A 25,693-nucleotide genomic window follows, 5' to 3' on the forward strand; every position below is an offset into this window, starting at 1 on the left:
ACATCCGGAAGGCACCAGGATGGGGAGACTGTTCTAGCCTATGAGTTACGCACCAGAGCATCCCCAGGTATGGCACTCATGTGGAGACATCAGTCTGTATAATCTGAAGGGCTGCTTACCCCTGTATGAACCTGTCCAAGCATTAAGGTTTGTGTCCTACTCTCAGGCCCACCAGCAAAGGTATTAGACTGGAAGCTTCTAGGGAGAGGGCTTTCTTAGTGGTGGCCCCACACCATTAGAACTCCTTCCATTAGGGAGATATGTATGGCCTCATCACTGCTGGCTTTAAATCACAACAACCGGAAGACACATTGGGCAAAATGCAACATCATTCCTACTTAGAGTAGACCCGTTAAAATGCATGGAACCGAAGTTAGTCCAGACTAAGTCCTATTTATTTTAATGGGTCTACTCTAAGTAGGACTGATGTTGCATTTTCCCCATTTATTCCAGTCTGCATTTGGTGTTTAAAAATCATCATCTGCTGCTGCATGTTTAATTGAAGTTTGGATGTTCATGTTTTTTATAACATTGTAAGCTGCCTCATGAGGGCATTGTGCCCTGACAGGTGGCTTAAAAATCTTTTAAATAAATAAATATATAAATTATTGATTACATCTCCTCCTCTTCCCCTTCTCCTTCTTCCTCCCCTTCTCCTTCTCCTTCTCCTTCTCCTTCTCCTTCTCCTTCTCCTTCTCCTTCTCCTTCTCCTTCTCCTTCTCCTTCTCCTTCTCCTTCTCTTCCTCTTCTTGGCTTTTGCCCTACGTTTGCATTATTACGTAGATTACTCTTTGGTCAAGATACCTCCTCAACTCCTGAACGTGCCTCGCTACCGCTTCCCCTTGCAAGGGCAGAGTTATATTTCCATCCCTGGTGAAGCTTTCCAGTACCAAGGTAAGGGCATGATTTACAAGGAGGGAGGAGAGAGGGCTGCCGTTCATTGTTAATGGCACGTACGAAGCAGCCTGCTGAGTCAGACCACCCAACCCAGTTTTGCCTTCTCTGACTGGCAGTAGCTCTCTAAGGTCTCAGGCAGGGACGTTTTCTAGCCCTGCTGCTTGAGAGCCTGTTATCTGGAGATGGCTGGGATTAGACCTGGGTCGTTCTGCATGCAAAGCATGTGCTCTACCATAATGAATGACGTAGGGGAGCACAATAAGGTAAAAAGTGCCTTGATGGATCAGGCCCAAAGGCCCACCTTATTCAGCATTCTTTGAAAGAAATCCAAGCACTGCATGGTCCACCAGAAATTGCCCGGTTACTCCATCACTCCACTGTTTACTGTCGGTCCACCTCTTCTGTATGCCGTGTGATAAAGAAGAGGATAAGTTAGACTAGAGTGCAGATGTTTTATCTACTTGGAGAGAGTAGGAAAGCCTGAAAATCTCACATTTAGCAGAAACCTGTGTCTCAGGGGTCAGTTATATTAGAAAATGGCATAATTCAGTGGGGCAGCCCATGCTTTGCAGGCAGAAGGTGCCAGGTTCAATCCCTGGCATCTCCTGGAAGACCTGAGAATGACTCTTGTCTCAAAACCTGGAAAACCATTGCTGGTCAGTGTAGACCAGGGGTGACCAACACATGGCCCATGGGCCAAATGAGGTCCCCCCTGGCTGTTTTTTCAGCCCTCGACTCATTGTTGCCGCAATTCTGTTACAGTGGCAATTCTGCTGCTGCCGTGATTCTGCAATCTTTGCTATTTGGAGGACTGTGGCAAGTGTGATTCGGGCTCTCGTGCCTTGTTTCCCAGCAGAATCTCTGGGATTTCAGCCACATGGCCACTTCCGGCAATGGAGAAGCACCTTCTGGAGGCACTGGGATGCCCAAGGAGGGCAAGCATCCCCTCAGACCTATGACGCTGTCTTCCCCTGGTGTAAACAAAAGTCTGACTCAGAATAAGGCAGCTTCCTATGTTTCTGTTTAAAGATTTGGCAGAATCAAGCAGAGAAGCTTTTCCTGGACAGTACCACTATCGGCTGGAGGTTGTGGTGATCACGTTTGACAGTTCTGCAATGGGGAGAATACCCTATTCCCTGACCTTATTTGGTATTTAATCTAAATTTTTCAGATGGGGGGGCATTCAAACATGCAGTCCATCTCCACGGCCCCAAGTGGTACAGTCCAGGAAAAGACTTACCACCAGAATGTTAACTTTACGCTGAGGCACGGCAGGGTTGGGTTGTGCTATTGGCACACACCCAGTGCAAGCCTGTACAGTTTTACTCAAAAGTAAGGCCCATTGTGTTCAATGGCACTTACTCTCTAGGAAGTGCGTTTAAGGCCACAGTCTTACAATGTAATCGTACGCATGTTTACTTGGAAATAAGCCCTGCTTTATTCAATGGGACATGTAAGAATGCAATAAAACTGCTGCCTTAATCAGGCATTCTCTCTGGCATAGAATTCTCTCTTCTAAATTGGAGGTGAGAGCTGCAGGCAGGAATGCTAAGCCGCAAAGAGGAATTTAGGAGGAAGGCTGGAACATGGAGCCAAGCTTTAGTTTTTGAGCCAAAGGCAATAATGGACAACTAGGGCAGCCTGACACTTCTCCTGCCTGATTCAAAGGACTTCCACATGTTGGTCGTAAAGTAAGAAGTCCTCCTAAGAGGGCAATCAAAGAACATGGAGTAATGTTATTACTATTTTTTTTTAAAGAAGGGTTATCAAAAACAGAAAATTAAAACTGACATACATAAAGATCAGATCCAAAATCCAGTAAGTAAACAAAGTCCTGAACACAATCCAAACATCCCGTTATAGATCAGGGATCAAGTATCACAAGGGCTCAGAAAGAGGTCAAAACAATTCCAGTATATGATCTACTGTTATTAAACCAAATTCAATACTTCTCATCTTACATTTTCATACTCTTTATAAGTGTGCTGAGCTCTGGGATCCTAAGCACCCTTATGTTGCATGACACACTTGTACACCTTTGTCATGCTCCATTGATCTATCTTGCTCCAAAGAACCCTTCTTAGTTTTAGTCCGATCTCCAAATCTTGCATGGTAAACAGCAAAATATGTATAGAGAGCCAGTGTGGTGTAGTGGTAAGAGTGTTGGACTGGGAACTGGGAGATCCGGGTTCTAGTCCCCACTCAGCCATGGAAGCTCACTGGGTGGCTTTGGGCCGGTCACAGACTCTCAGCCCAACCCACCTCACAGGGTTGTTGTTGTGAGGATAAAACGGAGAGGAGGAGGATAATGTAAGCTGCCTTGGGTTCCTTGCAAGAGGAAAAAAGGCGGGGTATAAGTGCAATATATAAAATAATAAATAAATAAATAAAATCTATTTAGAATAGATACAGCTGACCTTTTGGCTAAAAATGCCCCTCCCCTCCCCCAAGGTGACTTACCATGTAGATCAAAAACATGCACAATAATGTCACAATAAAATAGAAAAAGGATAGAGAGGTAGAAGTGCAACAATAAACTAGATGTAGCAGTGGGGTGCAAAGTTAAAACAACCCTGAAGTACTGGTTCAATAAGAATGCCTTGACCTTTCGCCTAAATCAGGAATGAAGACCCTCAGGGGCCAAATCCGGCTGTCTTGGGTTGGGGTGTATGGATTTTGTTAATCTAGGGATGTCCATCACTGGGAAATCTGACCCTTTTTGTGCTCGCTGGATTTCTACAGTGCCCCCAACTTGGCTGCCCCCCAACTCAAAATCTGGGATATTTTTTGGCTTTTAACAATGTGCATAAAAAGCAGTTTGCACAAATTGCAGCTGTAATTTTTGCAAATTATGCAGAGTACTACCACAATTTATACAAATCATGCACAAATTGTGCAATTTGTGCAAATTATGCTATAATTTACATAATTTGCCCAAACTGCAGCTGGAATTGGTGACATTGCTTTTTAGGCAGATAAAAAAAGCCCATGAAAATCTGCATACTGGCCTGACTTGATGCAGATCAGGTTGGGCCAACTCGCAGGAAAATGCATTGAAATCCATGGGGCTGTGCTCATGAAAGCTCAGCGAGCTTCACCCCACTCCCCCAGGAGGATTCCTCCAACATCTCTAGTTCTGTCTGTGTTTCGCAGATTGTCAGGCATTTTTCATTCTGTGGAATCTGTAGTTCAGAATCAGAAATCAAAACTGATTTGAACCCATTGCAGATTTCTCCAACACCCCTAATCCTGGGGAACCCAATCCGGAGCACAATTCTGGGAACTGTGGTTTTGTGAGAGAGATTAGGGACCCTCACCTAACTGCATTTCCCAGGATTCTTTGCAGGTGGCAACCATGACTGTTAAACTGGTATAAAACAGATGCATGTATGCAGTATAGATGTGTGTGCCATTAAAGATCTGTTTATGAAGGTAGGTAGGACACACCTTGGATTATCTCAGCTGCTCTTTGCATTGCAAGTCCCTGAACCACACATTTTGTCCTGAGGTGGTTTACAATAGATGAGTTAATAATCTCATGGATTAGCTTCATTACATTATCACAGCGGTGAGCAGTTCACGCTGTCTTCTGTCCCGATATCCCTTTTCTAAAATTGCTTGTGCCGCTGCGTTCTCCTTGTTTCATGGGGAAAGCATTCGTAAAGCCCCATTAGAGTAGAAGTGGGAAATGATAAAAGAGGCGGGTGAAGCTGTCAACTTAAAACGTGGCTTTAAATTGTGATTTTTCACTCTTTCTCAGAGCTTTAATACTGACAAATGTTCCCCCCCACCCCCAACAGCCTGGATTACAATTGTGGGACTTTTCTATCATACCATGCACCAGTATTTCCGTAGCATCAAGCCTGAGGACACAAAGTAAGTTCCTTTGAAGAAATACAATGTTGTGACTTTGTATAATAATAATTTTACAACAAAATATGTGTGTGTGTGTGTGTGTGTGTGTGTAAGAATCTTCAAAGCTCTCCCTTCTCAGGTGGTAATGAGGGATGCCTGTGAGTCCCTGAATGTGTTGATCGGATGGCCTTCAGATTCATGTCTTCAAAGCTATCTGTTCTCTGATGGGGAGGTTTCCCAGAGCAGGAAAATTCTGCCCCCCACCCCACACGCACACAAATGCAGTTCGCCCTCTGGTGTTTTTCTGCTTTGGGTTTTATCCTCTCCTGTGTTTTTCTTTCATTCTAATTCTAACCTTGGGGTTTCCCTGAGCAAATGACACCCCCCCTTTTTTTTAAAATGTGATGCTATTTTGGCTACATAAGGATTGGCACCCACTCCAGAACATTGGAAATAGCGGGAATGCTATGCATAATAAAGAATGCATCATTTGATTAGTGTCTGAGTGCTCCAAGTGCTTGCTCATTTACATTATCTCAGGCATCCTTTCAACAACCCTGGTAGCTAGGCCAGTATTAGGTGTTCTCCCTTACAGCGCAATATTTTTTAGTGCTGTGCCGAAAATTTCGCCCACATTTTTTTTTGACCATTCTAATTCAGTTTGATAACAGAGGAATTGCTTTCGAAAAGAAATTCAATGGTGAAGAAATTGTGGAGAAATTCTTGTGGTTTGGGTGTCTTGGGCTGACCTTACTTAGGAGGTGGCCGAGGAGTGAGCCCAAGTGTCCTGTTTTTCTTTGTACGATCATCTCCCTGGCTGCCTGTAGCCTTCTCAGCTTCCTACACTTCAATTAAAGCCCAGTTTGAGGCACCATGAGGTAATTCCTTCCATGGGGCTTTTCAGTTCAGGACATGCAGGCAGCCTGGGAGGCTTGCTGTGATGAGGTACGCTCAAAAACACCACAAACATAAATGATAAAGCATCCTGAATTAGGCAGAACAATGGAAGCTTCTTTCATGGGGGGCGAAAACTTTCAGGAAATTGGAGGGCAGACTTTGGCAGAGCACGAACTCCCCCTCATCCCTGGAGCTGGACACAACACCGCCCCCACCTGCATGGCGGTGGATGCAAAGTGGGGGCCAGCCTGCCAAGACAGTTGATGCTGTTGCAGCACGAAAACCCCCAAAGCCCTTACCCAAACAGAAAGAAGCTGTGCTACAGGCCCTGCCAATGGGGAGCCCTGCCTGGGAGAAACGGTTGAGAATTTCTCCTCCCCCTGGAGAAATCCACTGAAATTGTCTCCCCAGTTTCTCTGCCCACAAGCAAGGTGGAGAATTTCAAGAGGCTGTTTGCGCGCAGCTCTAATATTTTTTCACAGATCTCCCACCTCATGTCTGTTTTAGTCCATAGCCATACACGACTAGGTGGCCTTCGATAAAAACCTCTCTCTCTTCCTGCATGAAAGCAATTAGGCCTGTGCAACGACCCACCTTGGCTCGATCCGGAGCTGGGCTGACCTGCTTCGGCCTCTGGATCTGAAATGACATCCAGACAGCTGAAAAGCCCCTCCCCTCAGCCACGCAAGCCCTGTGCCCATCCCTGCTCCTTCCCTGTACCTCTGGGAAGGGGTATCTTGGACTGTCTCCGTCTTGGAGGGACTTGTCATTTTCTTTTAAAATGCCAACTCTTCTTCCGATAAGTAAATGTTGCGTATATTGCAAGGGGCCCTTTATGGCCGCAATCTATGCAACATTTACTTACTGGAAGAAGAAGAATCGCCATTTTAAAAGAAAATGGCCACTCCCTTCAAGGTGGCAATGGCTGCGTACGCTCCCCAGGGGTACAGGTAAGGAGCAGGGGGCTCACGCAGCTGGCAGGCGGCTGCCCGGATCGGGCCGAATCACCCTGAAGTGCTTCGGAGTGATCTGACCCACTTTGGAGCACTTTGGCCCGATCCTGACCCACTCCGGAACTGGACTGCTTCGGTCCAAATCACCCCGACCTGCTTTGGGCTTCGGACCAAAGTGGTGCACAGGCCTAATAGCAATACTATTGGCCTACCTTACAAGGTTGTTGTTTTGCCTGCTTGAGATAATGGATGAGACATATTCTGTGTACACTCTGAAATGCAAATGGCTGTGATCCAGTGAGCCACTCAGCTAGTACTTTAGCATGGCTGACGGGACTTCAGGGTTGTGTTTTCGCACAGCAGCCTCCTGAAAATGCACCACAGAAAACCACTTTCGAAACAGAGAGGGCTTTCAAAAACAGGTTTGTTTTGGTTTACTGAAAATGTAGCATTCAAAGAAAGTGAAAACTCACACTATACACCCAGTAGCTCTTTGGATCACTGCCTATTTAAATGCTCAGTATTATCAGTATTACTAACCGCTCCCCGGGTTTACTGTTTAATTCCCCTCTTGTAAAGGTCTTATCTTGTTTGCACATTAAATAGGACGATGGACTAAAACTAACACAGGAGGGATCCTTCCTTCTCTACCTTTCCCATATGCCGCTGGCTAATTTTTTACATCGGCAAAGTGGATAACATCTTCAGGGTCCGTTTACTTCCTGCATTGCACCAATGCAGATTAAAAGAAAGGGAACTTGGAGCAATATACCATTCAAACAAGGCAGCTCCACCCCACCCTTCCCGACTGAGGAACTTCCCAAGTCTATTTATGGCAACTGTATATTCTCTTTAGCCTGTCTAAATATATTTACTCAGGTAATCACTGCTGAGAGAAATGGACTAGGGGAGTGGCTGTGTTTTGCAATTTCCCTCTCCTATTCTGACCTCCCACAGCAAGGTTTCTGAGCCTCTCTTTTAAATGTGGATAATGGGATCAAAACTGCGGAGTAGGGTTGCCATCTACACATCTCCAAAAAAGAGGACATGCGTCAGGAGGAGATACACAGTTTGCATAAAATGTGATGAAAAGGGAGACATCAGTTTGCATGCATATTCTAATTGATATATATAGACGCACATTTAGAAAGCATCACTCAAACTTAAACAGAAATGCAATGTAACTCACCGTGGTTTGCCTGCCTTCTCAGTCTGCTGTTAAATGCTGATGCAGTGGAATGAAGAGACAAAGACTCAGTATATATATATATATATATATATATATGCCTTGCATCCTGTGATTCATCTTGTAGACATATCTTTTTCAGAGAGCTCAGTAGGCATTGTGCAGAGATCTCTGCAGGCATCTCTGATGGTCAGAGATCTCTGATGATCACCTCTGGTGATCGTCTCTGATGATCAGACATCTTTGATCTCTCCAGGCATCTCTGCAGAGATCTCTCCCATCTTGTAAACATATCTTTTTCAGAGATCTCTGCAGGTGTTTTTCGAGACTTTGCCTCTTCATTCCATTGGGTATTTTGGATGTTCCCCAGTTTTGTCTGACCCTGTTAAATATTGATGGTCAAATTCAAGGCTCCTATCTTCTTGGCTCCTTATGGTTCTTTATCTCTCTCCTGGACATGGTGTCCTTCAAGTAGAGGACACCTTCAAATAGGGGAGAGGCTATAGCTCAGTGGTAGAGTCCATGCTTTGCATGCAGAAGGTACCAGGTTCAATCCCTGGCTTCTCCAGGTAGGGCTAGGAAAGGATCCTGCCTGAAACCCTGGAGAGCTGCTGCCAGTCAGTGTTGATAACACTGGGCTAGATGGGCCATGGGTCTGACTCAGTATAAGGCAGCTTCCTAGGTTCCTAAGTAGAGGACTGTTCTCTGACAGCCCCTCAAACAGAGGACTGTCCTCTGCAAAGTAGGACTCATGGCCACTCTACAAGGTACCGCAGCTCAGTGGTAGAGTACTTGCTTTGTGTTTAGAAGGGCCAGTGTGCAATCCCTCCCCACCATCTCCCATTAAAAGAGTCTTGGATAGCAGATGAGATGAAAGAGTTCCGTCTGAGACCTGATATAGCTGTTGCCAATCTGGGTATTAGGTTAGCTGAACAAATACTTTGACTGATATGAGATAGTTCCCTAGACATTAGTTTTCCATCTGACCCTAAAGGCAGGCTGGGCTTTGGGTATTTTTTTTTTTAAGGGGGGTAGTCCTGCAGACAAGATCAAAATGCACCCTTCCGTGCTGCACTTTTCCCTTGGGGGACCGGTCAAACATACAAATTCCCCCCACATCTGCAGCCTGAAACCGCACGTTCCAGGAAAAGCATTCCTACTTGATTCTGATGGCCCAGAGAACCCTTGCCAGGACTGGCCAGGAAGACGAGCAGCCTCTGCTGGAAAATCACGTTCTGAGAGTCCCACACCTGCAGCAAGAGGTCCTTGGCATTTGGGGCCAAGAGGAAGCAGGCAGTATTAGCCAAGACAATTAGTCAAGAGAAAGGCTGTAGCTAACAGAGCTAGAGCAAGGGTGATGTATGGAGCAGCATGGCAAGATTACCAGGTCAGAATCCCACGCAGAGGATCCCACACCCTTCCCCTTTAGCACGCCAGCCACTGTGTGAAGGATTGCACGAGGTGATCCCCTCGGGGACATGCAATATTTCTAACTGTGATACTAAGTTACAAGAAGTGTGATTTATGGGCTGCTCGCTGTTTAAGCTGTAATCTCTCGATAATTCGTGGTGACATATCCAGTCTGAATATTTTACTTCCCACAGATAGAGGAAAAAGAGGGGGGGAGGAGAAAGAGAGAGAGAGAAGGTAGGAGTTAATCTGAGCTTCACTCATGCAAGCTGCCTCCACCTGAATTTCTCCCCCCGCGGCCCCTGCTGCAGACTCTGTGACACATATCAGGCTGAGGGTTCTCTGACTCCCTCAGGAGAGTTTTTGGGTTGAGAGCCAGTGTGGTGTAGTGGTTAGAGTGTTGGACTGGGAAATGGGAGACCCGGGTTCAAGTCCCCACGTGGCCATGAAGCTCACTGGGTGACTTTGGGCCAGCCACTGCCTCTCAGCTTATCCTACCTCACAAGATAGTTGTGAGGATAAAATAGAGAGGAGGATATGCCTCCTTGGAGCAAAGGCAAGGCATAAATGCAATCATGATTATTTATTATTTATTTATTTAGTACATTTCTAATCCACCCAATAACTAATGTTCTGTAGGTGGATTACGACCAGTTAAAAAACTAAAATGCCGTTTTAAGACAGGAATTCACTACCACAAGACATAGTGATGGCCACCAATTTGGATGGCTTTAAAAGAAGGTTAGACAAATTCCTGGAGGGGAAGGCTCTCTGGCTACTAGTCCTTATGGCTATATACTACCTCCAGTATCAGAGGCAATGTGCCCATGTACACCAGTTGCTGGGGAACATGGGCGGGAGGGTGCTGTTGCACTCCTGTCCTACTTGTGGGTTTCCTGTGGGCAGCTGGTTGGCCACTGTGTGAGCAGAATGCTGGACTAGATGGACCCTTGGTCTGATCCAGCATGGCACTTCTTATGTTCTTATGAAACTGACAATGTTCCTTGTATTTCTACAAGGAATCTGGTTCTTCACTGTAGAGGTGAAATTGAGAACTTCTACCATAAAGGGAGTTGGTTATGTTTCTCTTCAGAGTTCATATTGTTTAAACCTCATATGATTTATATAATTAAGGCATCTTTAATCAAGTGACAGTGTATATGTGTTGCATATTTAAGTAAATCCCATCTCTTAAATTCTGGATGGCACCTCAGTCTTTTGGACAAAGTAATAACTCCAGGAATGCTAGATCGGCATTTTTTCACCCTTGGTGAATCAAACTCCAGCTATCTGAGGAATGCTTGCAAATCACAAGCTTGCATCTCTCCACTCTTTACATTGGTGTACTACTTTTTTGGGTTTATTATACTTCCCATTTATGCCGTTCTCCATGTACCTTCCCTAATTCTTCATGTACCTTCCCTATTACAACCTTGATCTTTTAAGGTCCTTTCTTTATAGCTCTGAGGCTGCAATCTTATGCACACTTATCTGGGAGTAAGTCCAGTGGGATTTATGTCAGAGTAAAAATGCATAGGATGGAGCTGTGAATTTCAGATTATATGTACTCACCTGTACCCAATGTCACCTGTTTTATCTAATGGAATACTACTCATAATTATTTTTAGCACGTGCTAAAGCCCTTAAATCAGGGGTGTTGAATCTCTTTCAACTCTAAGGTTGAATTCCATTTCGGAGAAACTCTTTGGGGCTGCATTCCAGTCGCGGCCCGGGTGGGCAAGTCTAAAGTACCAGCATATTGTAGCTTAAAGCTCTTCCTGCCCGTAACTAAGCTTTAGGAGAGGCATTTCAACCTTTTCGAATTGGACAAAAACTGCAGAAAGGTCAGAAAACCACAAAATCGTGGCTGAGAGAAAGGGGGTATGGTCAGGGGAAGAGGCATTTATTTGTTTGTTTGTTTGTTTGTTTAAAACATTTACATCCCGCCCTATAGCATTAGGATCTCAGGGCAGTCTACAGATAAAATCAATTTAGACAGTGTAAAACAATAAATAATTTTTATTAAAACATATTAAACCATTGAGCTCGCTAGTACCAACAGTTAAAACAGCATGCCGCTTTAGGGAGTGCATTTTGCCCTCAAAGGCTGTGATAAAAAGCCATGTTTTAACTTCACACCAAAGTGAAACCAATGTCTCTGCCAACTGGGCCTCTAAGGGGAGGGAATTCCACAACCGGGGTGCCACAGCAGACAAGGCCCCGTCCCATGTCCCACCATAGTGTATGGCCATCTGGTGAACCCTGGAGGGCTGGATTGAAACCCAGGGCAGGCCAGATATGGCCCTTGGCCCTGAGGTTCCTCATCCCTGCCTTAGATACTTACATTAGCTTTATTATACTTCTTTTGAACTCTCTTAGCAGAAGTTCTTATTTTAACTGTAGTGAACTCAAGCAGATGGAGGGTAGCTTCTTCTCTGGCATCGATTTATAAATTAAACACGTGTGTACAAAAAGACATCCCCCCACAGCTAATATACTGTTTGCTACATGCGGATTCACTCACCTATGGCCATTGCTATGCCTGCAGCATCCAGTACCACTTGCATGTGTCAAGGTCCAGCTCACAGACTTTTCGTATCTCTATTAACACATTGCTTTTCAAAGGGACTGGTGCACACATTGAGCTGTTGCTAGCCAAGAAGGGTACAGGTGGCAGTCAAGGTCTGGGTTCTCACAAGCATGGCTCCTCCCTCCTCTACTGCACAGTCTCAAGCACTGGGTTGCATGTCTGAGTGGGCCATCTCAAATCTAAAACCGCAGAACTTTCACACTGGCTCAGATGCTTTCCAGCAGTGCTTGTTGACACAGTCAGCTGCAAATGCAGAGCAGGGATGGACAAGCAACATGCATCCAGAACTCCCAAAGTAGGAGCCCAATAGTTCTGACTTTTGAGCCAGATATAGTCCTACTTAGGGGGCTCCAAATGCATGCTTTTTTGCTTCATGGGGGACAGCTATATCAGTACCCACACAGCAAACAGCATGCATTTGGAGCTCCCAAGGTAGGTGTGTGTGCATGCGCGTGCGCATCAGTCCTCTTTCTAGAATGACTGCATTCCAACTGCTTCAGGCTGTCTCTTTTGCACACACCCGCAGAAGGGTGTGACATTCCAAAGCCTGTAGAGAGACTCCCATCCGTGAAGAACCATTAAGCGGTTGTAGGTGGCAGGTGAAAGAAAAACCTACTGATGGGCCCATTCTCACTTTCTCAGTAAGCCAGACAGCCAAACGCATAGGGTCACAATGCCAGAAGGCATGTGACTTAACAAGAGAGGAGTCCAAACTCCGGTCTTTGTGCTGTTCTCCTACGAGTGCAGCATAAAGAGAATAATCTGACCCCCTTTTTTTAAAAAAAAAAAGTGAAAGCAACACTATTATTTAAACCTTGCTTGTCAAAATTCACTCAAGCTAGGAAAATATCTTCGCTGGCGGGGTTTTGGCTCTCTTCAGCATCCTGCTTTGAATTATGCTATCTTTGAGAAGCAAACACTTTCTGGACTAGATGGGCCTCTTTCATAACAGGACTATAAATAACATGCCAAAATAATAATTTGAAAAATATCTGTCTCTGAATGGAGAGCCGGAGTCTTCGCTGTGGGAAGTTTTCCCTTTGTACCCTTCATTTCGTGGAGATTTATCTCCCGGCATTTAAGGTGTGTGCCCATCTCATAATGTAATTTGTCTGTAATGACACAAAGTCCTTGTTTAAAGGAGCTTAAGAAGCTCAGTGAAGGAACTGGTTATTATTTAACGCTTTCTTATCCTGCCCTTTCTCACCCTCAAATCTTCCCACTCCCCATTGTATCGTCCCAGCAACGCTTTAAGGTCGGTCAGGATGAGAGTGATTGGCCCAGGATCACCCGGTGAGTTCCATGGCTCAGTGGGGATTTGAACCCAAGGTCTCTTTGGGAATCATCCAATGCTAACCACTACACCACACTGGAACTTGGACATGGTCAGCTCTAGAAGACAGCAAGATTGGCAAAGGGTCTAAGTGCCCTAACAGCCAGGAGGAGCCAGTGTGGCACAGTAGTTAGAGCGTTGGACTGGGACTTCGGAGACCTGGGTTCTAGTCCCCACTCAGCCATGAAATTCCCTGGGTGATTTTGGGCCAGTCTCAGCCTAACCTCCTTTACAGGGTTGTTGTGAGGATAAAATGGGGAAGCGGAGGATCATGTAAGCTGCCTTGTGTTCCTTGCAAGAGGAAAAAAGACAGGATATAAATGTAATAATCAATCAACCAGTTTTGCTTTGTGCTGGATCTAGATGCCAACCAACTATTTGGACCTTCATAAAATGTAATTGCCTGCCCAAGTGAAAACTTCACAGCAGTATTTTTAACTGCGTACATCCGAATCAGAATCTTGGAGGAAAGGTGGGTTATATATCTAACAAATAAATATAATAAACAACAGCTCCCATCCCTAATTCTCACATTATATTTAGTCCCCCCAAAGGTCACAACTCTCACTGTGTACACTCCATCTCTCACAGCCTAAGGGAAGACCATTAAGGGTGCCTTGCTTAAAACCTCCCCCAAATCCTTGACCTAGTGCTTGACTGCAGCCTGTGTAGCACCATTCACACTTGCACATCCTGTTTCCCAGCAGAATCATTGAGGCACAGCAGCAATCTTTGGTGGTCCATTGGCAGTATTTGTTGGTTAATGTTGACTATGGTTTGTTTGAAACAAGCCAACTGGAATCCATGGCCACTCCAGAGCAGGGATGTACGGACTAGGCAAAATCCATTCCGTCAGTGTTTTGTGGATGGTTGGGCACATTCCATCCATCCATGGATGGAATTGGATTTTTTCTGTAGCCACATTTGCACAAATTCACAATCACATAAATTTGCATGCGTGAAAATGCGCAGATTCCCTCCAAGTGCGCATTTTCATGCTTTAGCCTATGGGGGAAATGCACATTTTTGGCCGGGCTTTTTAATTTTTTGTATTTTTCTACAATGAAATATGCACAACATTTGGGAAAGTTAGAAAGCCAGTCTGCAAGTCTGGGGAATCTGCCCGACAAGGGAGAAGGTGGTCTGCTGTGGAATCCATGGGTTGGATTCATGAAAATCCAAACTCATTTCATTCCATTGTGGATTTTCCAGCATCCCTACTCTGGAGGAGCCAATGTTTTACCACAGACTGTGGCTATCACAGACTGTGGCTTGTTCCATTTTGTTCACAGCACGCTCAACATCCAAATGCAGCCAGTACAACCATTGGGAGAACTATGGGAGAAAGTTATGCTCTTGGGGGTACAACTGAGGTAGAGAGCTTCGGCTATTGGGTGGTATAGAAATGAAATAAATTAAAATAAAAAATAAAAAATAGAAGCTAGGGACTGGAGAACTACTAGGGGTGTTTGAACATGCTGAAATTCTCCAAACTTCACTCAAAGCTCAATTCAGCTCACTCCCGTTTTTGTTTGAGACCTGTTTTTCAGTTTGTTCAAATGGGGAAAGCGTGCATTTTGAACAGGAAAAGTGCACACTTTCCTCCCATTGACTAAAGCAAGAAAATTTTTTTTTTGGGGGGGGGAATACACGTTTCAGTGTACTGTTTTTTTTTTTTTAGAGTGCAGTTTTTGAATAGGATTGCAAATCCGGGAGTGTGTGAACATGTCTTGGAAAACATGTGTGCCTGTCACGTTTGTGTTCAGGGTTATGAACGTGGCAAGGTCAGACGATTTGGAAACTCAAATAAGATGGCCTAACCTACTTCGCAGGGTTGTTGTGAGGATAAATGGAGAGGAGGAGGATCATGCCTTAAATGTAACCCTGGGAGAGGCTAATCTTGTTCTTTGTCCCTGGCAAATACCAACCTGTGTTTTGTGTCTTGGTCATGCTGGACTGTGATGGAATGTTGGCGGAGTGGGAAAGAATGTTGGCAGCCGGGTTGTATATCTGTCTGTCTCTCTGTAATTGTGGCTTCTCAAATACAACATCATGACCGTGGTATAAAACGTTGTAGTGCGTTCGTGTACACATGGAGACCCACACAAGCAGAGGCTACCTTACTCTCTAACACCTTTGGACTGCATTGTCCGATATAATAAATAACACAGCACAAGTATTTCAGCTGCTCATTAAGGCTTTAAACCCATTGGATTAGTCTGCCGGGTATTACATTTGAGAAATAAATGTACAACGAGGCTGCATAAATCTCATTAAAGCCAACAGGATTTAAGCCGCCTATCTGTGTGTAGCCTGTGTCTGACCCTTGAATATTTTCCAGACATGCTATAAAACCTTTTGCTTGGTATGTTTTGGATTGTGTAGTCATCTTCTTGTGTGTGTGTTTTTTTAAAGGTTTTGCCCGCCTAAAGATGAGATGGATTAGGAATGGAATTAAGGAACTGACCACTAATATGCTGGCTTCTTTGTTTCTCAGGATTCCCGAAGCAACTGCTTGCAAGGACTGTATGATCTCCGCAGCTAGCTACGTTATCTCCTTGAAAGTGGTACCCCCACCAACTTTATCCCATAATTTATCAGGTTCTCCTCTCATTACCATCCATTTGAGACACAAACTGGTAAGTGGTGGGAAATCCTTTGAATTGCTTCTTTGCTGTGACCTGGGATGTGCATGACTGCATTATTTATTTATTTGTTGCATTTATATCCCGCCTTTCCCCCCCTCCAAGTAACCCAAAGCGGCATACATTATCCTCCTCCTCTCCATTTTATCCTCACAGCAACCCTGTAAGGTAGGTTAGGTTGTGAGTCCGTGACTGGCCCGAAGTCACCCAGTGAGTTTTCATGGCTGAATGGAGACAAGGACCCGGGTCTCCTGGCTCTCAGTCCAGCACTCTCACCACTACACCATGCTGGCAGTAAAGAAAGATGGAATTCAATTAAGGGTGAAGGAGGATGGGGAGACTTGTGGATACATTGTAAGCTGGCCTCCCCAGTCTCCTCCCTCCCTGCCCACCGGCATGCCCCCTTTCCTCCCACTCTGAGGTCGCTTTTGCAAGCTCGGAGAGGCAGCCAGCACAGTTCTCTCCGTGCCATCTGTGAGGGTGAGAGTGAGGGGGCAGGGAGCTTGGATTCCTGGGTCAGATCCAGCAACCTGAAATATCCCATGGTCCCCAAAACTCTGTCTAGGGCCCATAGAATTTCTCCCTCCATCTGCAAATTCTTCATCACAAATTCCATATCAAGAACAGCAGAATTCTGGGACTTATTGTGCCTCTGTTAGTTATGGGGAAGACAAAGATGTACTGTAGATTGCCAGATCCCTGTATTCTGACCATGGATAATCCTGTTTCTATTTAATTGTTATTTATTTATGAACATTTTTATTATCCTGTCCTTCCACTGTAATTACAGTAGTCACGGCAGCTGTTCAGTACCCCCGACCCCATCCCAGCCCCTTGATGCATGAAATTTAACTAGGCATTGCCAGCGTACCTCAAGTTATTATTCATAGCCTTGAGGACTAGAAACTTATTTTTATTTTTTTAAAAAAAGGAATGACATTCTCAGGCTACTAAATTCAGAATGTGAAGTTGATTTGGGTGACGCTGTCATGGAGTCACACAGGCCTGACTGTGACAGACCGGAAATTATGTTGCCTGACTTGATTAGGCTGGGTGTAGTTTTGGATGTTTCTCTTCATTTACTGCTGTTAACTGTAGATTGTTTAACAGCTACGCAGTGTAAGAGAATGGTGATAGCAGGACAGGGTCTTTTCAAGTGTGGCTCTCAGGTTGTGGTATTCCCTCCCTATTGGTTTGCCAGCCCCCAAATATACAAAAACCCAATAATGACAGCTTAAAATCATTAGCAGTCAGATAAAACACTCATCCCACATAGTTCCAGAGGGCATTTGGATAGCAGAGGTGGTGCTGATGACCTTATTCTGGACTGTATGCATTTGCTGCTATAATATTTTAGCTTTTGCTGAGTTGCTGCTGATGTTGTTTAAAAAATATCTCTGCTTTGTGGTTTCGATTACCGTTTTCATACATTGCAATGGATTTTATTGATTACTAGTTGTCTTGCGGGTTTTCAAATGGAAAGGTGACTGTGCTATATACTATGTGTTTGGGAAACAGAGAGTGTGAAACCATGTGTTGAAAAGCTTTCTTTTCTTTTGGGTTTAGGGTGGACATTGTGTGTGTAGATAAATAGATATATATGTATAATTCCTTCATTTCTATCCACCTATCTACCTATGTATGATCTTGCTCCTTTATATCTGCCTTCTCCTCTTTTGGTATATGCCGCTCCTGGAAACCTTTGCTCTACAGGTAGGATTTTGCTGGTTACCCTCTTCCTTCTCTGCTTGCACCCACTGGAATACTCTTCTGCCTGATATCTGACTCCCTTACATTCAAGTGCCTACTTAAAGACAGATCTGTTCACACTGATTCATCCTAACTGACTCTTTACCCTGTTCTTTTATTTCCCTCTCCTCCCTAACGTGTCTTCTGTCTCTGTATTTAAACTGTAAGCTTGCAGGCAAGGCCTGTGTGGTTTGTGATTGTTGTACGGTGCCTAGATATTTCAGGTGCTTCAGAAAGCATAATTCCCAGCATGCATTCACGTCGTGCATCTTTTCCCTTTTATAACTTGCCTTCTGCAGTCCCGTAGGCTGGAGGCAAGAAAATAGCCACATTGAGATGAGCAGCAAGCAACGGCAAGCCCTGGGCTCTCATATTCTTCCCTTCCCTCCTCCCACACACGAAGCTAGGAGATTAGAAACTCCTGCTTCTGGTTAGCAGCAAACCATGCTTTGCCCGTGTGTCTGAATGCAGCAAGCTATGGTTTACTGAAAGTCAGGCGGAGGCAGTATCTCCCTCCTCTCTGATTTTGCTACCCCACTTGCGAGTGGCAAAATGGGGGGGGCATTTTGGTGATTTTAGGGGTGGGGGTATATTTTAGGGGTGCAGGAGAACTTCCCCTCTTGCTGCATTTGCTTGTCATGGTAGACATCACCTTGTGGCTACCATGTCTCGTCCCCCTCAAGAATGGCCCAAGGCCATTCTGGGAGAAAATTGCTTGCTAGCTGACAGCTGTGGTGACACTCGAAGAAGGAAATTGCTGCCGCTGCCACCCACCACCCACTGGTGGAACGGCAAATGGTGCCTTCCTCTCCCCTAGCCAAGGTGCAGAGGAACAAGACTGGCCAAGTTATTTTGGTGCCCGAGGCAGAAAATCCTGCAAGCGCCTCATCCTGAGAGTACAAATACCACAGCAATAAGTTAAATAACAAACTATTTGCTTCCTTTTCATGACACCTAAAATCAGTGGCTTGATGAGGTAGTCACGTCTCTCTGCCTAATAGTTTGGCCAGCCCTCCCACCTCTTGGTTTTGTCCCACCCTTTTCACCCCCACCCCTATGAACTTTGAGCCAACAGCTTGCAAATTTGAGTGTTCAGCTCAGCCCTAGCTGTGACCGTAGTCTGCTCACAAGCCAGGATCAAACCGAGGGTTGGAATCCTGGTTTGAACAAACCATAGTTTGTTTCATTTGGATGCAACAGCAAAATGTGGGTTGCTGCTAATTCGAAAAATGGAAAAATTCTCATCTCCTTTCCAGATGTGCAGGTGAAGCAGCTGCTCATTCCAGGATGCAGCCAATAGTTTTTGGAGAGAATTGGAAGTGGTTTGAAAGACGCTTTGTTTCCCATGGTGCACATATTTCTTTTGTGCAGCAGTCACCTGCAGCCAAACAGATTTTGAAGGGTTCCCACCCACCCCCAAAATGATACAAAACCCTGTACAATCTGTTTTACCAGAAGCAAAAGTGGGAAGAGCAGCGCACATCACAAGCAGGGATCCCTCTTTCAAATCACCTTTGCCTTTCTGATAGGGTGGCCACTTTTGAATTGCCAAAAAAGAGAAATGCATCACCCCAAAAGAGGTCAAAAGAGGACAGCAATTTGCATATAAAATGTCCACATGCTAATTTATATGTATGATTTAAATAGGAATACAGTACATCTCACCATAGTTTGAGTGTTATCTGCAGTGTTGGCTTTCTTCTTGAGTAGAGATCAGTTTGGTAGCCTTTGTGGGTTTCGTCCCTGGCATCTGAGGAGCTTTCTGTATTAGGGATTCAATGCAAAGCAGTGGGAGGGCAGGCCTGGAAGAAAATCGAGAATTTGGTTTGGAAGGGGCTGCATGAGGAATGTTCCTAGGGAATCTGTGCATTCTGTGCAGAGCCCAGCCCGAGAGGCGTGATTATGTGTGTCATTCCTCATTATCCCAACATCATACTTGATCTTTCAGTGCTCTGGGAACTGTAAAAATAATAATGCAGATGGCTTCAAACCCTCGTCCCCTGCTTGACCCCATTTCTGTCTATTCTAAGTATAGGTTATTTCTGCTGAACAAGCTTTCTTGTCTCCCAGTTTCTTTCTAGTTACACACAACTAAGCCCATTTTCAAAAGTGGCACTTAAAATCGATTAGGGCGGGAAGGGGAACCTCTGGCTCTCCAGATGTTGTTGGACTCTAACTCCCATCATCCCCAGCCAACATGGCCATCATCCCCAGCCAGCAATGGTCAAGGATGCTGGGAGTTTATTTATTTATTACATTTCTATACCACCCAAGAGCCGAAGCTCTCTGGGCGCTTCACAACAATTTCAACCAGAAAATACATCATGAAATACAATATCAAAAGTGAACGTTTAAAACTATAGTATAAAAGTACAAACCAGAATAAAGCCTAGTGTTGTAGCATCCCAGGAATACCTGGAGGGCCATCGGTCCCCCGCCCCTGGGTTAAGGGGAAGAGCCTGAGCTTCATGGTAGAGCCCGTGCTTTGCATGTAGAATGTCCCAGGTTCAGTCCCTGTCATCTCCAGTTAAAAAAGATCATGCAGGGGATGATGGGAGAGACATTCTCTGCCTGGCTGCTGCCAGTCAGAGTAGACAGTGCTGAGATAGATGGATCATTGGCTGGATTTGGTATAAGCCAAGTTGTTGGAGTGGGATCAGAACTCAGTGGTACGGCACATGCTCTGCTCACAGGATATCCCAGTTTCAGTCTCCCGGGATCTCAGATCAAAAGGTCTCAGGTGGCAGAGCTCAGAATGGCTGCTGCCTATCAGGAAGTCCGGGGTGCAGCTGCCCCCTGTGGTGAGCCACTGAACTGCAGGTGGCAGCTCTCAGTGAAGGACCTCCAGGCCCTGGGCTGACTCCGCCCACCCAGGCTGGCCATTGGTGTCAGGGGTGCCTCTGAGCTAGGGATGGGGGAGAATTTCTCCCCGAAACTTCGGGGGGCCGAGTGCCAACGCATTCGGTCCTCCGAAGGTTCGGGGAGAAATCCCCCCCCCGGGATGGGACTTACCTTTTACGAATGTCGCTCCTGGCGGCGGGTCCCGGCGGCGGTTCGGCAGGTATTCGTCAGGGGCGGGGGCGGCAGCCGGTCTTTTGACTGGCTGCTGCCGCCGCCATTACAAGAAAAGTAAAAAAAAAACAACCGCCCCTGTGATAGGCTACGTGACGATTTACGTAGCCTATCACGGCTAGATCTGCAAAGTCAGCCGTGATAGGCTACGTTAATCGTCACGTAGCCTATCACGGGTGACTTTGAAAAAAAAAAAGCGCGTACGCAAATGGCGGCCCCCACAGGGAGCCGCCATTCGCGTTCCTTATTTATTCGCTATTTGCGTTGCCCTTATTTTCGCCGTAGTCTACGTAAATCTTTACATAGACTACAGGGACCAAATCAGGAACGCGAATGGCAGCTCCCTATGGGGGCCGCCATTTGCGTATGCGTTTTTTTTTCAAAGTCATCCGTGATAGGCTACGTGACGATTAACGTAGCCTATCACGGCTGACTTTGCAGATCTAGCCGTGATAGGCTACGTAAATCGTCACGTAGCCTATCACGGGGCTTTTTTTTTTTTACTTTTCTTTTGAAGTTCGCGGCCGGGGAGACGGGGCGCTTCTCCCCGGCCTGAATTTCGGCCGGGCGAGGCGGGAAGACCCCCCCCTCGCATGAACTTCGGGGGGAGAAGCGAAGCGCCTCCCCCCCACCGCGAAAAAAGCTGCGGGACAAGGTAAGTGACTTTCGTACATCCCTACTCTGAGCATTGGCAGTGGCAGAGTAGCTCAGATCCTGAAGAGGAACCACAAAATGTGGGGGAAGAACTTTCCCAGAGTCTTCCAGACAGGGAGAGACAGACTCCTCAGGTTTCAATAGTCCAGCTGGATGGAGAGGGGCTCTCTTCTAGGGATGTACGAAACTTACCTGGCTCTGCGCCAGGCAATCCGCGGTGGGGGGAAGGCGCTCCGTCCCTCCCCCCGGAATCCTCCCCTGCCGGCTCTGCTCCACGGCGACTCTGCAGGGCCGCCAGCCGGGGCTGCCCGCAGCCGTACATCCAGCTGCTGGGCTGCACAGGGATGCAAATGGCGGCCGCCGTAGCTGCCTCCATTTGCATCCGTGTCTTTAGCCGTGATAGGCTACGTAAATATATACGTAGCCTATCATGGCTCATGACATGGATGCAAATGGTGGCGGCTACGCCATTTGCGTCCCTGCCCTCAGCCGTGATAGGCTACGTAGATACTTACGTAGCCTATCACGGCTTGCCAGGGACACAAATGGCGGCCGGCGTAGCAGCTGCCGTTTGCAGCCACAGCTGGGCAGCAGCTGGAGCCGCCGGAGCTGCCACTGCCACTGGAGCCACTGCCGCCAGAACTGCTGCTGCTGCCACTGGAACCGCAGCCAGGTAGGCTCCGTTTCTTGGGGCCTTTGCGGGGTGGTGGGGCGGGTTGCTCCATTCCGCCATGTATTCCAGGGGGCGGAATTTTCTAACATCCGTACTCTCTTCACACACCCCTGTGAGAGATAGCGAACAGGGAGAGGTGGGGCTTGGAGAGCCTGAATTCTTAGACGCCAGGTGCAGACGCAGAGCCAAGAGAGAGATGGCAGGGGCGGAGCTGAGGCGATCCGCCTGATTGGCCCAGTGAGAACAGCTACGCGTAGAGCCCTCATGAGATAGAGGGAGATCCCTCCCACCCCTTAAGTTAGGATAGCGTGCCTGCCTTTTCTCAAACGGTGGGCAACTTTCGACCTTCGTAGCTTCCCTTTGAACTCCCTGAAGGCATTTCCTTTGTAGATTGTGAGTCACTGACATTTTGCATCTGTATGACCCATTGAAGTAAAAGGATTAAAGAGCCGTGGATAGAAGCCTCTTGTCTGTGTTTTGATTTGGCTATTGAAGTTAGCAGGGACAAAAGGGAATCCTGACAGCTGGGTCCTCCTAGACAGGAAGGAGTAGAAGAGGGCTACCTGTTCCAGTTGAGCTCTGCTTGAGCAACAGGGTCTCCCTGAGCTCCACTGTATTCCTATAACCGCGGATGTTCTTTTGTCCTGACTTTTGGCTTGCTATTTGAACTTGACTCCTGGTTTGTCCTTCGGTCCTGACTAATGGGTCATCCTTGTCTCCTGGCTCACCTTGCCTGAGTCTTTAGTGAGCCCCTGCTTGTCAAGAGCAGACAGTCCTAGGGTAGATGGACCATAGAGTGAGTTGGTGCAAGGGTTTTTTGTACATTGCTTCTGTTTTATCCTGACCACCTCGATAGTTTGGAAGCATACCAGGCACCCGCTGGAACAGAAGGACAGCCTCCTCTGAGGGCAGAAGCACAGCCTCACTTGTTCTGAAAGTAAATCACTCAGGGTGAAGCGTGCCTCCATTGTAAATCTGAAAAATAAGCTTGTTATCTGGAGTTTGGGGATATAGGAGTGTGCCTTCTATGGTCCACTGGCCCATAGAGCCAATGGTCCATCAGACCATTTGTCCATCTAGCCCAGAATTGTCTACTGCGACTGTCAAATCACCTGGAGATGCGAGGGATTGAAGCTGGGACCTTCTGCATCCAAAGAAAGTGCTCTGTACCAATGAGCTACGGTCCTTTCTCTTAAACAAAGGGCTGAAGCATTCGTTTGATTTATTTTAATGGCCTCCTTCCACTTCCTGCCTCACTTCAGGAAGACCCACATGGAAGAGGCCAAAAGGTGCTTTGCGTGCCATGGGTTGCAGTTCTATCTATGTGTCCTGTTGTCCCAGGGCATGGTTGAAGCCACATTTATTATTTATTTCATTTCATTTCATTTCATTTCTATACCGCCCAATAGCCGAAGCTCTCTGGGCGGTTCACAAAAATTAAAACCAAACAACACACAATAAAACAATTTAAAATATATAGAACATTAAAACCACAATATAACAATACAACCACAATAAAACATAGCAGCAGTACAGGAGTTTAAAATACAGATTTAAAACAGCAAAGATAAAAATTTAGAAAGCTAAAATGCTAAAATGCCTGGGAAAATAAAAAGGTCTTCACCTGGCGCCGAAAGGAATACAATGTAGGCGCCAGGCGAACCTCACTAGGGAGCTCATTCACATGAGGTGGCCTGCACTGTGCTGAAGCTAAGCAGGTCTAGGTTGGGTCAGTGCCTGGCTGGGAGATCAGATCACCTTAGGATCCCATGGATGCCACCTTGAGTTCCGTGATGGAAGAAAGGTGGAATGTAAATGTAATTAAGAAATATAATACATAAACACATCCTGTCTGTGCCTTAATGAGAGTCATGCATGGTTGCCCCTTCCCTTATGTCCACTCTCATAATGGAATGTGGGAAAGATTTATACTCTTGCAGATTTTGAAGAAGAAGAAAAAAGATGCTACTAAGTTGCTTGACTGAGAGCTAAACAACATGCTACGTTAAATATGCAGCATGTAGCTGATCTCACCATTTTGTTCACATTAATGTAAGTGTGTGGGGCCCCAATCTGGATCAGGACCACCATGCATGGGTAAAGGAGGTTTAAACCTCCCCTGCCCCCAGATTCACCTCTCCCCATTGTGGGGACTAAAAGAAGAAAATACAAGCTACATTTGACACCAGTGGAAGTTTCTTTGTTTTATAGTTCCTGTGGTGGGTGAAGTTGAGGGGCGCAAACGTTGGGGAGGGGGGGAAATGTCTGGGTGGGAAGGTTGGGTCCATGCAGTGGCCCCAATCCACATCAGCCCCTGAAAACTTGCACTAAAGTAAACACAATGGTGAGGATCAGCCGCATGCTCCACAATTAACACAGCGTGTAGTTGAGCTCTCAGTTGTGTGCTTTGCAGTTAATTCGACAGAGTGAGGTCCTTTGTCCAGATTTCTGCCAAATATTCTAACCCACTTCTGGCATCTGTGACAGATTCTGCAACCCAGTCCTTCGTGCCAGCAGCTTGCTGGAGTCTGGTGGCATTGGCAGCTTCAGTTGGCTGTTCTTGTGCAAGGCTCATTCATTTTTATGCCAATTGTGCAGGAGATGTTCTGTCTTTCTCTCTCTCTCTCACACACACGCGTGCGCATGCACCAAAACAATGCTTTCTTTTAAGAAATACCAAGAAAAATCCCATAGAACATCAGACATGTACAATGAAATAGACGATATCAAGCTAAAGGGCCATTGTCTTTGTATTCTCTAAACTAATGTTTGCCTTCATAGCAACAATGACATCCTTGTGGATATATTTTCCTGGAGGACTGTTCCTATTCCAATATAGAATGGATGTTTTTTGAATCGTCCACAAAATGGGTTGTAGCTCTATCATTGCCTGACCGTGTTTTAGTAATAGCTGTTAATTTATACTCACGGCCATTCTGTTCCATAACTTTCTGCAGCATTCCTCAACTGACGGCTTCTTGTTATTGTACTTCCTTTCACTCCAAGATGTATTCTTGAACTTGCTAGTGAATTATCGGTAGTACATGCCCTGATCTCCTCTCGTTTAGACTACTGCAATGTGCTCTACGTGGGATTACCCTTGAAGACAGTTCGGAAGCTGCAGCTGGTGCAGAACACGGCGGCTCGCCTGATTAAAGGCAGCCGCTGGCGAGATTACATCACTCCAGTGCTGAAGGAGCTGCACTGGTTACCAGTTGTTTTCCGGGCCAAATTCAAGGTGTTGGTTTTGACCTTTAAAACCCTGTATGGTTCCAGCCCAGCCTATCTTAAGGAGCGCCTCCAGCAGCACCAGACAGGCCGCTTAACAAGATCTAGGGATGGCAGAGAATTCCACCACGGATCACGGTGAGGCCGAATGCCAGTGCATTTGGCCCCCCGAACTCTGTGGCGGAACGGCCTGCCACCCCCCTATCCTCCCACAGATCCCCCCCGGGATGAGACTCACCTGGGGCGGATCTTCCAGGTGGCAGCGGCTCCAGCAGCGGCAGTGGCAGCGGTGGCTGCGGCGGCCGGTCTTCCGACCGGCTGCCGCCGCCGCCATTTCCACTCTTGTAAAAAAAAAAAAAAGAAAGAAAGAAAAAGAAAGATGTGATAGGCTACGTAAAGATTTACATAGCCTATCATGGCTGGGTGGGTTAAAAACAACAACAACTGCATACACAAATGGTGGTGGCTATGGCCGCCGCCATTTGCGTTCCTTATTTTTGCCCTCTTAATCTACGTAAATATTTATGTAGACTATGATGGCGGAAATCAAG

The 25,693-nt window shown here is 46.2% G+C and overlaps 1 protein-coding gene across 2 annotated transcripts in view; it reads left to right on the forward strand.

Moving 5' to 3' along the window:
* The window catches only part of ADGRD1 (adhesion G protein-coupled receptor D1), a 304,783-nt gene that overhangs the window by 46,015 nt on the left and 233,075 nt on the right, over nt 1–25,693 (forward strand). For both annotated transcript variants that reach the window (XM_084820329.1, XM_084820331.1), the window contains 3 exons: nt 784–894; nt 4,698–4,773; nt 15,619–15,760. In XM_084820329.1, coding sequence (XP_084676455.1) covers nt 784–894; nt 4,698–4,773; nt 15,619–15,760 — 329 coding nt within the window. The remainder of the gene's footprint in view (nt 1–783; nt 895–4,697; nt 4,774–15,618; nt 15,761–25,693) is intronic.

This window comes from Heloderma suspectum, chromosome 13 (genome assembly GCF_057233095.1).
Source record: "Heloderma suspectum isolate Gila_16-S chromosome 13, 16-S_ref, whole genome shotgun sequence".
Lineage (NCBI taxonomy): Eukaryota > Metazoa > Chordata > Lepidosauria > Squamata > Helodermatidae > Heloderma > Heloderma suspectum.